Source organism: Hemiscyllium ocellatum, chromosome 2 (genome assembly GCF_020745735.1).
Source record: "Hemiscyllium ocellatum isolate sHemOce1 chromosome 2, sHemOce1.pat.X.cur, whole genome shotgun sequence".
Classification (NCBI taxonomy): domain Eukaryota; kingdom Metazoa; phylum Chordata; class Chondrichthyes; order Orectolobiformes; family Hemiscylliidae; genus Hemiscyllium; species Hemiscyllium ocellatum.
In genome coordinates this window covers 38,559,376-38,577,433 of record NC_083402.1, presented here as the reverse complement: position 1 = coordinate 38,577,433, position 18,058 = coordinate 38,559,376, and the positions used below count along the sequence as shown (strand labels likewise).

Genomic DNA, 18,058 nt, shown 5'->3' with positions numbered 1-18,058 from the left:
TCTCTGTTTATATTTTCTTATATGACAACTTATTGTTTCAGCCCAAATAACAAAGACTAGACCAAATTAACTATTTACCTTCAGTATCACTTAATTACAAAAATTGTGTTCAATCCTAGTACTAAAATGACTTTTTGGTATCAATTAAAATGGTGATAGGCTACTTTGCATTAGCATCTCCAAATTAAACAACTGAGAAACATTCATGTGCAGAGTTTCAATTTGCTTGATAAGGTGTAGAAACTTGACTTCCCCAGGACAAAAATTTTAAACAGGGATTTACTGGAGCCAAGACTCAGAACAATCAACTCCAGTAGCCCTGTGTGAAGTTTAAAAAGCAGAAAAATACAGATATTTACCAAAGTACAGTGAGTAGCCTAATATGCTGCCACGTACTAGGTTGCAGTGCTGTGGAAACAACAACAGCATCTTGTAATCAACCTACTCCTTGTTGTTCCATTCACAATGAATTGGACCATCAGCAGTATCCTGTGAACGAACCTGGTGAGGTACGAATTCAGTCTCCCACAAAAATGTGACTTGGTTTCAAACTTCCAACATCAGACACATCCAAAACTACCTCAACGTTTGAAAGATTTAATTCATTGTTTAACATTGAAATGCAATAGGAAGTAAAATAGTTCCTCAACTTCAGTTTTGAAGAAGGGTCACTAGACCCGAAACATTAACTCTGCTTTCTCTCCACAGATGCTGTCAAACGTGTGGAATTTTTCCAGCAATTTGTTTTTGTTTATGATTTCCAGCACCTGCAGCTCTTTGGGGACTTATTTAAAATTTAGTTCCTAATCTGAGTTTGCGAGAAAACCTAGTAATCAGCACAATATGTACACCTTCCATATTCCCTCATTGCTTTCAGATCCATTTGAGCAAAATATTTGATCAGACCCCTGAAGTCCAGCAGACACTACAAAAATGTATAAAACCGGTTTCTAAATTAATACATTGCTGCAAAACCCAATCAGACAACATCAGTTTGAGGATTAATGCGACGCTTCCCACCAATCACAAAATACACAAAATGAAAATAAGATAACAAGTCAGATTTCCTCAAGGGAAAACTATAAAATTAATTACTGAATTCCAAATTGCAATTCAGGAAAAATTAGTTCACTTCTCTCTCTCGCTGCACTTCCTCTGCCAAACTACATGTCAAAAATTTTTATACAGGCTGTACTCAGCTTCGCAATACATGAAAACATACATCTCAAAGCCCCATTCCACAAACACAATAACTGATCCAACCTGTTTTACAAAAAAAACTTCACCTCACACAAAGGTGTGAAACAGAGCTTGATTAAAAAAAACTTCAAAATTGACATTTCAACAGGAGTGCCTTCTTCAAAAAGCATTTGAAGTAGCAGCTTTCAAATTAAGATATAATAATGAGTGGTAAATGAATATTAAAAGCAGGCAAAATCTACAGTCTAAACTGGCTTCCCAGGATGGCAAGCTGCAAAAAACAGCCTACAAAATGCATTTAATGCAACAATGCTACTTGATTCTAAATTTAAAAACACTGTGCTCAAAATCAACAGCAGTAACCACATGCCCTTGAATTCAACATCCCCTTTCTAAAAAATAAATCGAATCCTAATATTTTACAAAATTTAGCTTTTCAAGAAGGCTCATACAACATCCAGCAAGTTAAAAAGGTAATTATAAACCTGAGCTTATACATTAGCAAATGGTAATACACTGTTCATATACAATAAAGGCTTGCAAACGGGACAGATATTTTTTAGTAAGCATGGGTTAATTATCAAGAATAACACCCAAAACCTACCAAGATATCAAGGGTAATAACAGCTGTTTCAAGTTACTCAATGTCAAGTCTCAATTGCCAAACCATTGTGTGTGTTTTGATCCAATTTGTTTTCAGTGTAAAATCTGACAGCATCTCAGTTCAGGCTCCAAAGAAGAATCGTTGGAATCAATGTTGTCTCTATTTCTCTTGACAGATGCTGCCAAATTTGGTGCTTTTTCTGACAATCTTATTGCAGATCTCCAGTATTTTGTTTTTATTTCTTTCTTTTAGGACAAAGTTGGCATTGAGGGACCTCCAAAAATAAGAGGAGATGCATAAAGTATTGTCAGAATGATATTTATTCACATTATGACTCCGTTTCAAATACATACTGGCCAATTTGTTTCACTCTCTGAAAGACAGTTAAAGCAGTTTCTATATTAGCCATTTCTCATCCCAGTGCTCCTGTCTATTTCATTCCTCTCAATATTAAGGAACAAATTGGTAGGTACAGCACAGGAGCAGGCCTTTTGGCCCATCAAGCTGCACCAACACATGTTGCCTTTTTAAACTAAAAACCTTTTGTCTCTATCCTGTCGGTATCTCTGCATTCACAGCTGATTCATATCTGGAAAGATGCCTCTTAAAAGGTTGCTATCATATCTGCCTCCACATCTCCTCCAGCAGCACATTCCAAGCACTTACTAGCCTCAAAAGAATTGCCTCTCATCTCCTTCAAACATATCCTCTTTTACATTAAAAATATGTCCCCTAGTAATTGGCATTTCTATCCTTGAGGGAAAAAGCTTATCCATTTTATCCATGCCTCAATTTTGTAACCTCTATCAAGTTGACCCTCATCCTTCAAAATTCAAGTGAAAAGAACCCAAGTTTGTCTAATCTTTCCTCATAGTAATATCCTCCAAAGCAGCAACATCCTGGTAAACCTTCTCCAAAGCCTCCACATCCTTCGGTTAGCATGGCAACCACAATTGCCATGTGCCACATTCCAAATGTGGCCTAACTAAAGTTCTGCATAGCTGCAACATGACTCGCCAATTTTTATCCACTATGAATGCAATATTTCTTCCATATTTCTTCTTGACCACTTTATTCATTTATGTGGTCACTTTCAGGGAACTGTGGATCTATATGCCTTGATCCGTCTGTATGTTGAGGTCATTAAGTGTTTTGCCATTTTCTGTATACTTCCCTCCTGCATTAGATCTCAAAACATATCACCTCACATTTGTCCAGATTAGATTTTGTTTATCATTTATCCACCCAAGTCTCTATCCTATATTTTGCTGTATCTTCCAGCAATCCTCCTGACTATCTGCACTAGATCCCAGTCTTTGTCATCTACAAACTTACTAATCGGGCCACCTATATTTCTCCAAGTCATTACAGTTATATTACAAATAACAGGGATCCCTGCAGAAATATGCCATGAGTCACAGATTTCCAATTTGAAAAACACTCTTCTACCACTACTATCTACCTTCTATAAATAATGTCTAATGACTTCTGTATCCATTTAACCAGCTTACTGTGGATCTCATGATTTCATCTTTTGTATCAATTGGCCTTAAGTGACTTTGACAAAGACTTGCTAAAGTCCATAAAGACAACTACCACCTCACCCTCAACCATCTTTGTCACAAATCCAATCACAACCCAAAAAATCCAGTAACGTTTGAGACACTACCTTCCCTGCACAAAGTCATGCTGCCTCTCACTATTAAGGTCATATTTTTCAAAATGAGCAAATCCTTTCCTTACTGATAGTTTCCACTCCTCCAACCCTGTATTCCCATAGTCATGTATATCATTATTTTTGTTTTATTTTATGTTGCCCTGTTTGCTTCTTCGGAAGTAACAGAATAGTGCTTTAAAAGCAGGATAAACAATAAAACAGAAGACCAACTAATAAACACTGAAGTATAAAGAAAAGCCTGTTAAATGCTTCTTATTGCTTCTTGCATGCTGCAACACAAGAAAAATTATCAGCTTGTCAACATAAAAAAAAATCATGTTGGAAACAGTCAGATCTGGGAACATTTGTACAGAGGGGAACAGAGTTAAGTTCTGTTAGAACTTGAGTATTAAACATCCAGTATCATAACTGAAGGTCAAGCGCATGAACTTTAAACATACAAAACCTGAGCTGTGTATGTCACTCTCATCCCAGAATGCATGCTGCCTTTATGTTTAAAATAAAATTTTAAAAGGATTGATCTTGCACACAGGGTAAAAATTAGTGCCTGAATACAAGGAGCACTAAGAGCAGATTTAGCTATAAGTATTGACTGGTAGAAGCTCTGCGCTATGATGAAAATAATAAACCACAAATATATGTCAGTAAAAATGTGAACGCCGTAAGAGTTTTCAATTGAAACACTGCCAGTTAGTAAGCATGGAGCTCTTACTGCATCACAAGATGTCATGACTGAGTACAGCTGTGGGCAGCACGGTGACACAGTGGTTAGCACTGCTGCCTCACAGCGCCTGAGACCCGGGTTCAATTCCCGACTCAGGCGACAGACTGTGTGGAATTTGCATGTTCTCCCCGTGTCTGCGTGGGTTTCCTCCGGATGCTCCGGTTTCCTCCCACAGTCCAAAGATGTGCAGGTCAGGTGAATTGGCCATGCTAAATTGCCCATAGTGTTAGGTAAGGGGTAAATGTAGGGGTATGGGTGGGTTGCGCTTCGGTGGGTCGGTGTGGACTTGTTGGGCCAAAGGGCCTGTTTCCGCATTGTAAGTAATCTAATCTAATCTGTGAATCATAAATGTGATCAATGATTTTTGTTCTAACAATTAAACCATGAAAATCAGTGCAGTGATATTTTGTTCTTCACAACTCAATAAAAACTAACTTGAATTCAGAGCACTTTAACAATGTTAGAGTGTTTGCCAGACCTCAAAAGTGTTTACTGTACTTTATTATAAAGTGCAGTATTAGCTACAAAGATTCATATTACATTCAACATATAAAACAAAAAAGGTTGATTCTATAATTCTAACATGGGTAACTGAATCCAAGAAATCAGCTTAGAAGTAGCATTCCTGTTTATTCTACAAAAGGGAGATCAAAATAAAATTAAGAAATGAAAAGATTAAACAACTGAAAAAAAATCTGCAGCATCAGGTGAAATTTCTAATACAGAGAGTTTGACCTCATTATATGGTAACTCCTTGTTTAGAAAGAATTGCTGTAGAGTCATCGTCCATAGATCGCTCCACGTATGTGATAGTTGGGCAATGAAAATTCAGTTAAGACCAAAGTGCATGAGACATCTCAGCCAATCTTAATCCTCTCATTCAAGGCCCATAACAGTCTACAGTAAATGTTAAAGTATGTCGGGAACACTGAAATGTTTCCTTTTGAGCCCTGAAGCCAACTACCACATCATCTGAAATCAGATAACAGTGGAAATTGTAAATTTACTCAAATAGATTTTATAACTCAGCTATTCTTAACTTTTTCCAACCTCAGATCACATTTTCAAAAGGTACACTGATTTGAAAGAATCCTTGGCACTGCACTATACATCACTGCTTAGAACACGATTTTCTCAGCTTTAGGACCTTGTTCAAAATCAAGCTTCAGTTTGAACCCTCAACCTTGATTGATTTTTCTTGTGGACACAATGCCCAAAACAGAACTGTACAAGTTTACTATAAAACATGTTTCCAAATTGGTAGCTTCAACCAGAATAAGTGCAGGAAATGGAAACTTCTACATCGATTAAGTAGAATGCTTGGAAAATTCAACCTTGGGTAAAACTTCATTTAATTATGATTTCTACAGGGAACACTAAGACGACACCTGGTATCTAAAACACAAGTTATCAGCACCAACTTAATTCACCCTGGGGAAAGAAACCTACCAAAACATTTGAAACAACATTTGTTTGTTTCAACAAGTGAACAGAGTTAATACCTCAAGTCCAATTTAGCATCTTCAGAACTGTTGTTTCTTTCACCATTACCAGAGCTGCTGGGTTTCTCTAGTATTAGAACATAGAACAGTACAGCATAGTACAGGCCCTTCGGCCCATGATGTTGTGCCGAGCATTCATCTAAGATCAACCTAACCTACACACCCCTCAATTTACTGCCGTCCATGCGCTTGTCCAGCAGTCACTTAAATGTCCCTAACATCTGACTGTACCACCAGCACCACTGGCAGTGCATTCCACGCACCAACCACTCTGCATAAAGAACCTATGCCTGACAGCTCCATGATACCTTCCTCCAATCACCTTAAAATTGTGACCCCTCGTGACAGCCATTTCTGTAATTACCTTGTATACCTCTAGCAAGTCACCTGTATTCGGTCTTCTCTCCAGTGTGAAAAGCCCTAGCTCATTCAACCTTTCTTCATAAGCCAAGCACTCCAAGCCAGGCAGCATTCTGGTAAACCTCCTCTGCACCTTTCCTATGATGAGGCGACCAGAACTGGATGCAATATTCCAAATGTAGATTAAACAGGGTTTTGTAGGGCTGCAGCAAAACCTTGTGGCACTTAAACTCAATCTTGCTGTTCATGAAAGCCAACACACCATACGCCTTAACAACTCTGTCAACTTGGGGAGCAACTTTGAGGGATCTATGTACATGGACCCAAAAGTTCACACTGTTGGTCCACACCACCAAGAATTCTGTCTTTAACCCTGTAATCAGCATTCAAATTCAACTTTTCAAAGTGATGCATTTCACATTTATCCAGGTTGAACGCCACTTCTCATTCCAGCTCTGCCTGCTGTCAATGTCTTGTTGTAGCCTGCAACAGCCCTCGACACCATCTACAACACCACCAACCATCATTACTAACACACCATTCCACTTATTCATCCAAGTCATTTACAAAAGCTACAAATAGCAGAGACCCAAGAACAGATCCCTGTGGTATCCCACTGGTTATGACCTCCAGGTGGAATATTTTCCATCCAATACTACTAGCTATCTTCTTTCAGCCAGCCAATTCTGTACCCAGACAGCCAAATTTCCCTGTGTTCCATATCTCCTCATTTTCTGAATGAGCCTACCATGGGGAACCTTATCAAATGCCTTCCTGAAATCCACATACACCACATCCACTGCTGAACCTTCAATTTGTCTCATCACATCTTCAAACAACTCAATAAGGCTTTCAAGCATGACCTGCCCTTCACAAAATCATGCTGACTCTATTTAACCAAACTATGTTTTTCCAAATAGTCAGGAATCCTATCCCAGAATCCTTTCCAGTATCTTGCTTACCACAGACCCAAGACTGACTGGTTTGTAATTTCCAGGGATTTCCTGATTCCTTTCTTGAACAGAGGAATAACATTCAGCTCCCTCCAATCATCCAATACTACTCCTGTGGAGAGCGAGAATGCAAAGATCATCGCCAGAGACAAAGCAATATTACTCACTTCCTGCAGAACCTTGGATCTATCTGGTCCAGCCCTGGGAGCCTATTTTGATGCTTCCCAGAATTTCCGGCACATCTACTACTTTTCAAGCTAATAACCTGGTCCATGGTATTCGCACTATCAAGATTTTTCTGTCTAGTGAGTACTGAAGCAAACTAAACTCATTTAGGGCCTTCCCTATCTCTTTAGACACCAGACACGAGTTCTCTCCACTATCCCTGAAGTTCATATACATGTTCCACCTTCTCCAGAGGGTACCCAATGATCTATATTTCTGAAACACTCCCTCCTGCCCAGCCCTGTCGCCACATGTTTAGCTGCACTCATTCCCTGTTCCTCGCCTCTCTCACATGTGGCACCCGTGATAATCCTGAGATTACTACTCTGCTTGCCTTGATTTTTAGCTTCCAACCTAACTCCCCGAAATCACTTTAGACCTTCATCCCTTTTCCTAACTATGTCATTGGTGCCAACGTGCACCATGACTTCTGGTTGCTCACCCTCTCCCTTCAGAATCTGGTGCATTCAGAGACATCCTGGATCCTGGAAGGCAACGTACCTTCTGAGTCCTGTTCGCAACCATAGAATTTGCTGACCGTTCCTCTAACTCTCGAGTCTCCTTCCACTAGGGCTTTTCTACTCTCCTCTTTCCCTTCTGAGCCACAGAGCTGGGCTCAGTGCCATTATGGCTCTCCCTGACAGGTGTTCCCCTCCCCCCAAAACAATATCCAAAATGGTATACTTATTGAGGGGAACAGTCACAGGGGATCCCTGCACAGTCTGCCTGTTCCCTGACTGTAAACCATCTATTTTTTTCCTGTAGGTAAAAACAATGACTGCAGATGCTGGAATCCAGATTCTGGACTGCTGTGCTCTTCCAGCACCACTAATCCAAAATATATTTTTCCTGTACCAGAGATGAGACTACCTCCCTGCAACTCCTCTCTATTACCCCCTCCAGAACGATTTGAAGTTCATCCAGCTCCAGCTCCCTAACACTGTTTCTGAGGAGCTAGAGTTGGGTGCACTTCCCTCAGATGAGGTCAGTGGGGACATTAGTGGTGACCATTACCTCTCACATTCTACTGGAGAAGCATGCAACTGTCCTAACATCCATTCCCACTGTTCTGAATTCGCAAAGAGACAATTGAAAAAACTAGTAACCTGACCGAATCGGCACATTCTCTATGCACTAGATTTAGTGTCCTCAGTATTTTGCATTTATTCTACCAAAAACATTTCAAGTACATCAATGTATGTAATACAACAAGTTGAATTATGGAACATAGATCTTATAACACTATGGTACATTTTCTGTTCTTTGGCTCTAGGCTAGACCAAAACTATGAAATTGCACAATATTGTATAGCCCTTTTCTGTTTTCATCACCTTTTCTGTAATGGCATACTGTTTTCTGCTTTAATGCTTTCATGACTTGCATTGTACTAGAGGAGTTTAAATCTGTGACATGCATTCAGCAAAATGGTGAAGTGGTTTCTCATGATGTCAAATATCGTCATTGAGCACCTTGAAATGCCTCAATCTTTCACAATCCAATGAGAAAATATCATTTTTTGATTTTTAATTAAAAACTCAAAAATTTGATCTCAACTTCACAAATCTTGTGTTTCTCGACAGTCCTGACATGCTTTATTATACGGGCACCCAAAACTGAATAACATTGCAAATCCTGCAAACACAATCCTCATTGGGCAAAGGCCACAATTTATCAAACACCATTGCTCTTCTTTCCAACAGTGAAGTGGCCAAAATGAAAATGCCACATGTTCCATTTTGCAATATTTGAGGCTAAAGTTAACAGTACAATGTCCATTGCACACTAAGGTCAAAACATAGGATGACAAATGCAACTGCTGGCAAAATTAGTTTCAAATATGTAATAACACTTCACTTTCCTGGATCAAATAAACTCATTTAAGCTGCTCACTACTTAATCCAAGGTTAAAAGCTTATCCCGATAATGGGTTTGAAATGTGTCCACAGTCCCCAGAAAAACGTCCTCTATTCTTGATAATAATTAATCACTATTTGCTTGGTTGCTGATATTTTGTGTAAGAGAAACTATTGAAGGTTTAATGATCTTTTTACATAATGCACACTTAAACATGTCCATCCTTCTAAAACAAAGTGACAATATACTGAGCCAAGATGTGGTGATAATGGAGAATAACATTCTCTAACATTATATCACCATTTATACAATATATAATCAATACAGCGCAAGAACAGGCCCTTGAGCCACTGTACTAATTCCAAATCCTCATTTAGACTAGCTACTAATGGCCCTGCATACTGCCTATCCATCTGTTTGCCTCCTGTTCATGTGTCTATCAAGATATACCTTAAAAGTTGCTAACATGCCTGCTTCCACTTAGTGTCTTCAGACAGCCACCACCCTTGTGAAAAATCTTACCCACACTTCTCCCCTAAACGTTCCCCTCTCAGTTTCAACCTATGCCCTCTTGTACTTGAACGTTCTGCCATCTCAGTCTTTCCAGTGAAAGAAAACTCAGTTTATCCAACTTCTCCTCATAACTAAAACCATCCAGGTAAACTATTTCTTCATTGCTTGAAGGACATTGATGTTTTGGAGACAATGTGGCGACCAGAACTGCACGCAACATCCGCAATGTGCCCTAAAGTTTTATATAGCTTGAACGTAACTTGCTAACTTTTAGATTTGATGCCCCAATGAAGGCAAGTGTGCTGTATGCCATCTTAGCCATCTGTGTTGCCAGTTTCAGGGGATCTGTGGCCCTGTATTCCTCGGATCGCCCAGCATAGTAATGCTTCTGGGAGTTCAGACCAGATATAATTTGATCTTCCAAAATACATCACCTCACATTTGCCCAGATTAAATTCAATCTGCCATTTTTCTGCCCAAATCTAGTACCTAAAGCCCATTGTGCCCTTTGACAATGCTCCTCACTATCTGCAACTGTCAATTTTGGTGTCACCTACAACTTACTCATCAGACCACCTAAATTTTCCTCCAGATCATTTAAGTATTACAAAGGCACTGATGCCCGTGGGATACCATTCCAAAAGGTGCCCTTTCACAACTCTGTCTTCTATGACCAAATTAGTTTTGTATCAAATCTAGCCAACTCAGCCCATAATCCAAGAGACTGCTTTTGTATCAGCCAGGCATGAGGCATCATTCTCAAATGCCTAACTAAAGTCCATGCAGACAACATCCATTGCCCTTCCCTCCATCATTCTTTGTTGTAACAATGAGTTCAATATGTAAATATTCTATGTAAATCAGAGAGAGAGAGCCGGCACAACCACACCCAAGGTCCCCTATTTAATGTTTATCCTAAAGCCACTAGCCTGAACTTTATAGGTTTTTGAAATCTTAATGTCCTCAGGGTGAACAGAAAGGGGCAGGACTTATTAACTAAATCATTGACCAGTTATTTATTAAGGCAAGCACGACTATATTTGACTAAATTGCCACCTCTTGACTCAACAGCACATAAGGTTCATAATCCAACTCAGGAGAAATCGCTACTGGAGTGCTAAAACATCTAGAACAAATCACTAACTTGCAAGGAGAAAACAAAGTTTTATTGAATGCTTGAACCCACTTGAAAATTTGCCCACTTCTAATTATAAATTTTGATTGCTGTGCTGTCTTGGTACAGACTTAAACATTAGGCACAATTACAGCTTCAGTTAAGCAAGCTATGTACATTAAAATTGGCAAGTGTTTATTGAAAATAAACTATAATAACTGTAGATACATATTAAATGTCTCATCTTGTAAAGACAAAGAAAGAACATGAAACTCAACTCTGGAAACCCTGAAGGATCTACCCTTGCCTCCCTTCAGTGGTATTATGAAAAAATCAAAATATATAATCAATGCCAGCAACACAATCCTACCTCAAGCACTCCTGAAGCTCTCTATTTTTTTTTTATTTGTCACACTGTCATCCAATTTTGGATGAGCAGACATGTCCTTCAACTAAATATTGCACAACTGTTGCCAGGATTGGAGGATTTGAGCTAAAGGGAGAGACTGAACAGGCTGGGGCTGTTTTGCCTGGAGTGTTGGAGGCTGAGGGGTGACCTTATCAAGGTTTACAAAATTATGAGGGGCATGGATAGGGTAAACAGGCAAAGTCTTTTCCCTGGGGTCGGGGATTCCAGAAGTAGAGGGCAAAGGTTTTAGGGTGAGAGGGGAAAGATATAAAAGAGACCCAAGGGGCAACTTATTCAGGCAGAGGGTGGTATGTGTAGGGAATGAGCTGTCAGAGGAAGTGGTGGAGACTGGTACAATTGCAACAGTTAAGAGGCATTTGGATGGGTATCTGAATAGGAAGGGTTTGGAGGGATATGGGTTGTGTGGCAGGTGGGACTTGATTGGGTTGGGATATCTGGTCAGCATGGACGGGTTGGACCGAAGAGTCTGTTTCCATGCTGTACACCTCTCTGACTCTATGAAGTTAATGTCTTTGGTTCCCACCACAAACGTTTTTTCCGACCATCATTTTCATCCCGGCAATTGCCTTCAACTGTGAAGGACATTCACAACTTTAGCTTTGTTTGATCTGAAGTTGAACTTCCAATTACATCATTAAACTATCATAAACACTGCCTCCTTCACCCTATGTAATGTCACTTAATTTCAATCAGGCCTAACTTTGCCTGCTGCTGAAAATCAATTTTAGCCTTTATCATTTCTAGATTTAACAATTACAATCCTTGACTGACTAGCTTCTGAACCTACAATCATACAAACATTTCAGCTGCCTGCATTCTGATATTCCAAATCTCTTGTTCATGTTGTGCTTGCTTCCGTTGCCTTTCAGTGAAACACTTCAGTTTGAAAATTCTCATCCTTCAAATCTCTCCATGTCCTGCAACATTGTTATTGCTCATTCACAGTATGTGGGATTGGTAGGTAGAACAGCAGTTATTGCCCATAAGAATTTGCTCTGAAGATGGAGTTGCGTTCTTGAACTGTCTCGGTACATGTAATGTAGGTGCACCCACAATGCTGTTAGTAAGGGATTCCAATACTTTTACAGTGACAGTGGAGGAACAACTGCACTCATCCAAGTGCAGATTGTCGCATCACACTCCAGTCATGTGGATAGGTAGTGGGTTAACGTTCTGGCTTCATTTGGAGGCTCACTGAAGACATTACCGATTATGGTGACAGTGTCTGAAAATGAACCTTGCAGCTCAGCAAGCAAACCTACATCCAGAACAATGGATGAGTTACGTGCTTCAAAATTCTCAGCCTCTGACCTGTTCTCCTAGCTTTATTACGTGACTGGTCCAGTTCATTTTCTGGTCAATGGTAAATCCCAGGATGTTGATTGCGGTATTATCACCACTGAATTCCCATTTAGATAGTTTTCTTACAAAGCCATATTTGCATCACAGTTAAGTAGAAAATTGCTTAACATAAATAATGCTGCCTACAGGAACAGTGGGGTTAGGGGCAGACCAGCAAAACAACAATCACTCACAATTATTCAAAAATCACCCAGAGATCTAACAAAGTATGAAGATATAAATCATATTGCAGTCAAACAGAAGTAAATTTAACAGTACACTTAAAAAATATTGTTAGTGCAGGGACTGAGAATCATCATGGTGCATAAGATAGACTCCCTCATTCCTGTTAAGTGAGCTGTATCATATAATCGCTCCTTATGCTCAAAACGCTTTATAATAGCTAGCTTCTCTTCCAGTGTTTCAGCCTCTCTTTTGCACTCACCACCTGCAATTTTATTACCAGGACACTTCTTGCTAACGTTCTTGTCACTATACCCCTCCATTTTTTTCCAAAAATGCTCTAGAAGTAGAGTACCTTTCACAGGAAGCTGCTCAATGTATCCATCTCAGGGAGTTCCTCTCTGTACAGTACCTCTCTCAGAAACCTGCTGTAGCTCACTAACATCAGTGCATGTGCAGAACGAAGCTCGCAGAAAGATCACCACTGAAGTTGTGCTATTGCACCGAGGGAAACATTCTCGAAAATACCATTTCCTAATTCCTCAACAACATTTTAGCCAAATCATACTGACACATGCGTTATCCGAGAATTACCTGTACTATGTCCCAAACAATGAAGCATCCTCCAGCATTACAAGTCACAAGATATGCATGCTCGCCCAATTTTGGCCTCTTGAACACAGATTTTACATGCTTCAAGATTAGCAGACATGCTTTCAGCTTCCTGGGCTTTGATCTCCCTAGACATCTGCTCCACTCCATCACAAATCCTGCTTTGTCACTCCTGAAAAACCCACCTCTGATCAAAATATTTGGTCAGCTACCCAGATACCTCCTTGAGTAGCTTGGTATTGTTATTGCTCCAGCTCTTGTCTAGCATTTAATACACCAATTAAACGTTGGTGGTTGTTGTTGCTAACTTCTGATAATTAATCTATGGCAACCCAAATGTATTCAAGGAGCAGGGAATATTTTACCTCAATATTTCAAGCACAAGTTAAGGCCAGAACAAACGTCACTCCCTTAACCAAGGGAATCTAAGTAACTCCATCAGGTGAGTAGAAAGATGATAACATGACTATAAAACCAGCTTAGTTTTTTTTCCCTGCTACGATACCTTATCTATTGAGAACTTTTTAGTCTTCAGGTACAACTTAATATTTAGGTAAATTGGGACATACTTTAGAGATAAGTCAGAAATAACTGCAAACAAAGTTGCTCTCCCAAATAAATGCTAGAGATTAACATTGCCAATATGGCACTGGTGAGCCATTTCAGAATTCTTTGCTTATATCCACATCAGGAAAGGCAAATTTCAGATTCCTGAAATACCTATACTGCAAAAACTTGGGTTTGCCCAAACATTTCCACGACTTCATGGAGTGGCAATTTTAATGGGCATTGGTCAGTCTACTAGATGCACATTTTTGTCAAGAAACTATCCTTTGCCAGCACCCCCCTCTCACTTGCAACTCCCAGACAAGCAAAGTATGCTATTTCTCAATCCTTTTTACCGCAGGGATAGGTGAGAGAAAAGTAAAAGCTGGTTGCGATTATCTCAAATCAAATCAGACCGTAAGCACAATTCCATTGGATTATTACTGACTCAAGCTGTATACACGACACTAATACCCAGTTTGCAATTAAATTACTAACTTACAAAAAGCAATTAATTGGCTATAGTGCTTTGAGACATCCTGAGGTTGTGGAAGGCATCAAAATGAACTTTTCACGGCCAGACTCATGTGAAAGAACTGGGAATCAGAATACGGTTAAAACATTCTTATTGGTGAAATGCTCACTTCCTATCCACATGAGAATCAATTTAAACATAGACTGCTTAAATAATTAAAGCTAAATTGTAGAAGGGCAGCTCAGTTGTTACCTGCACTCATCTAAACAGCTATCACCCAAGATCATATGGTGAAAATAAATCAACCTGAACAAATCGACACAAAATAAGTTGCATGCCCAATCATCTCTCTACATAAAGCTGCTGAAAAGGTACTAAGATTTATTAATCTGCTGTGTTTTTTCACACAGGGTATATTGCAGAATTCAAATTAGTAAAACTAATTTATTGCATATTATACAATGGAAACAGCAAACAAACATTCGACAAACTTACGGTAATGACAGCCTTGCTTAGGCAGATTGATCCCCTACAACCATATTCCGTCTCATCCTCGGATTTGTAGTAACTCAAAGTATTGGTTTTTAAAACCACCCATCGGTCCTGCCACCCATGGATATAGTTGGTCCACTGAAAAGACATGAAAACAAATTAGTAATAGAATACTAAGATATAGGTTGGATTAGATTCAAATGTTCAAAAAGATCAAAATGTTTCAATTCGTATTGTAGTCTTCCTGTAAGATTGACTTATTTTATAAGCCCTTCGAAAATTACCCTTTCCAGTCAGTCAGCCAGCCACTTGATTCAAGTACAAACGGCAGAGGGCTGAGTGTATTCCTCACTCCAGCACCAGTGTTACACGCCCGCGTTCACAGTAAAGTTTTAAAGCAAAAAAAAGGCTCCGACATATCGGCCAACACCGGGTCCACGAATACTTTGGACTCAGGATTAAAGAGAAGACATAGACCAGGAAACAACTTTGACTTCGGTACAAACACGAGGCACGGAGCTGTCAAAACAAAAATACCTCTTTCATTACTAAAAGGAACACCAAGCTGTACACAACAAGACTGAAGCTCTGCGTATGCGAAGACTCCCACTTCTCATAACTTTCCCTCTAATATTACACCATGTAATTAATCAGCCAGTTAGTAGCTGGCAATGAGCGACAGGCCACGGAGCTCCTGCCGTCGCCTCTCCGTTACCGGGGAGACAGTGAGAAGCTTGCCAAGGATTTTAACGGAATATCAACGGGGTCCCGGGGGAAGGGGGTCCCAACATGATGAAGGCTGAGAGTGACTGGGCCAAACCTCTTCTCGGGGGGACCGGGCGGGAGGGGGGTGGGGGAAGAAGAGGGTACGGGATGCACAACCCTGAAGGAAGGGAATGAGAGTGGTGGAAGCTGCGGGCCCCGGTAATGGTGCTGAGGCACCCCATCCCCGGGCTCACCTTGCTCAGTATCCCGCACAGCTCAACAGGCGGCCCGGACTCAGTGTCCAGATCCTCTTCGGAGGAAGAATTCCAGCTCTGGTTATCCGACATCGAGAGAGAAAGGGAAAGAGACGGAATGAAGTGACGGTCCGGTTGGGGGAGGGAGAAGGGGCGGGGGCGGGAAGGGAAAGGAAAGGGAAGGCGGTGGCAGCTCTCGCTCCTGTCGTTGCTTTTCCACTTCTCACTGGCACTTGAAGCTCATAGCACCGCCATTTTGGTGACGTCAACCTCCAGGAGCTTGGGCGAGCGGGCACACGCAAGAATGGGGCGGAGCCGTGAGCGCGCCGGATTGCGAGGGGGTGGGGGGAGCGCGAGGCCGCACAGCAAGGGGGGCGGAGCCGGAACCGCGCCGGGTCGTTATGGTTTGGGGAGCGCGAGGCCGCGCGGGAAGGGGGCGGGGCATTAAGCATCATCATGACAACAAGAACTGAAAATGACAGCAAGGTTTCCCTGGGTGAGGGTACGAGGAGAAGGTGGGTGTCACACCGCCAAACCGTTATCATTTTCACCAACCTTCAAGGAACGCACAAAGTGTTGGCGTTGTTGGGGATGGGAGAATGTTTCCATTGACGGAAAAACCAAACGTCCATCCAATGAGATGGTTAGCAAAAGAAGTGATGGTGGCATGAGGAAAAAATACTTATGGATATTTTTAGTGCTGTGTCAGTATCCCTATCTTTGGACCGGGAGGCCAGGGTTCAAGTCCTATCTGCTCCAGAGGTGTGTAAGAACGTCTCCAAACAGGTTGATTAGAAGCAGATGTTTTTTTTAAAAATGCCAAGGCATACAAGGGTATGGGCAAATGGCATTAGAATGGCCAGGCGCTTAATGTTTAACTGGTGCACCTTGATGTACTAAAGGGCCTTTTTTCTTGCTGAAGACCTCTATGGCAACAACACAGCTAGGACACAGGATCTGGAATTCACGTGGTGGAAGTGGTAGCTTTCAAAGGCGCATTGAAGACTTATCAGAATATGTACAATGTGCAGAGCTACGGTAGGAAATGATGCGAAGTGAACTGCACTTGCAGCAAGAAACAACGAACCAAATGCCATCCTTCTGAGCTGTAATGATTATGTGGTGGGTTGTGGAAGGGCCAGTGTTTACTCCATAGATGCTCACTTTTGTCTTGACCAATAAGGTTCAAAATGTTGCCAACAGTAGGCAATAGTCAGGGAACAAATATAACAATGCAAACAAATTCTGTACAGCAGTATTTCTATGAAAAGTGTCAATAAATGGACAATTCATAAAAATAAAATATTGCAGATGATGGAAAATAAAGAGAAAATGCAGGAAAATTCATTAGGTTTGACAACATCCTTGCAGAGAGAAACAGTGAAAGTTTCAATTGTTGGACCTTTTGTTGGACCTGTGAAAAGTTAGAGATATCTCAGAGCTGTTATAGCTCTCCAAATAAGCACATCACCTAGTGCCGTTCTCCTGCCTTCTCCCTTTTCAAAAAAACTATCCAATTCTCCTTTGCATCCACTGAATTTTCAGACAGTGTGTTCCAAATCTGAATCACTTCCTGCATGAAAAAACTTTTCCTCATATTTCTGTTGCTTCTGTTACTCATTACTTTAAATCTATGCTCTCTCATTCTTGATCCTTTCATGCGGGAACATTTTCTTCCTAGTTTCTGCGACTAGATCTCTCATGGCTGAATACTTTAATGAAGTTTTCTCAAGGAGACAAATCCCAGATTCTCCTATCTACATGACTGAATTTTCTCATCTCTGGAATCATTCTCATAGACCTCACGCTCTGACTCCAATACACTCTGCAATGTATTTACATCCTTTATAAAATATACCACTTAAACCTGGATTCAGTACTCCAGCTGAGGCTAAACTCCTGCCTGATATAAATTGATTATAACCTCCTTGCCCTTGCCCTCCATGAGCATTCCGCACAGACCATTTCCTCCGTGACTCCCTTATTAGGACCATAGCCTCCACCAACCCACCCTCCAATCTCTGGCACCTTCCTTTGTAGCTGCAAGAGGTGTAAAACCTGCACCCACACCTCTCCACTCACCACTGTCCAAGCCCTGAAAGGATCCTTCTACATCCGAAAGAGATCTTCCTGCACATGCAAACATCTCATCTACTGTGTGCATTGCTCGCGATTTGATCTCCGCGACATCGAGGAGACTGGATGCCAACTCGCAGAATGTTTCAGGGAACATCTCTGAGACACACGCCAAACAACTCCACTGTCCTGTGGCCTACCACTTCAACTCCCCCTC

General features: G+C 40.8%; 1 protein-coding gene across 6 annotated transcripts in view; it reads right to left on the bottom strand.

Annotated features, from left to right (window-relative positions):
* LOC132822640 (ceramide transfer protein) overlaps positions 1-16,036 on the bottom strand; it is a 109,525-nt gene extending 93,489 nt beyond the window's left edge. For all 6 annotated transcript variants that reach the window (XM_060835889.1, XM_060835897.1, XM_060835913.1 and 3 more), the window contains exons 1-2: positions 15,766-16,036; positions 14,810-14,944 (exon numbers count right to left, since the gene is read on the bottom strand). In XM_060835889.1, coding sequence (XP_060691872.1) covers positions 14,810-14,944; positions 15,766-15,858 — 228 coding nt within the window. In that variant the 5' untranslated portion in view covers positions 15,859-16,036. The remainder of the gene's footprint in view (positions 1-14,809; positions 14,945-15,765) is intronic.
* Between the last annotated feature and the right edge of the window lie 2,022 nt (positions 16,037-18,058).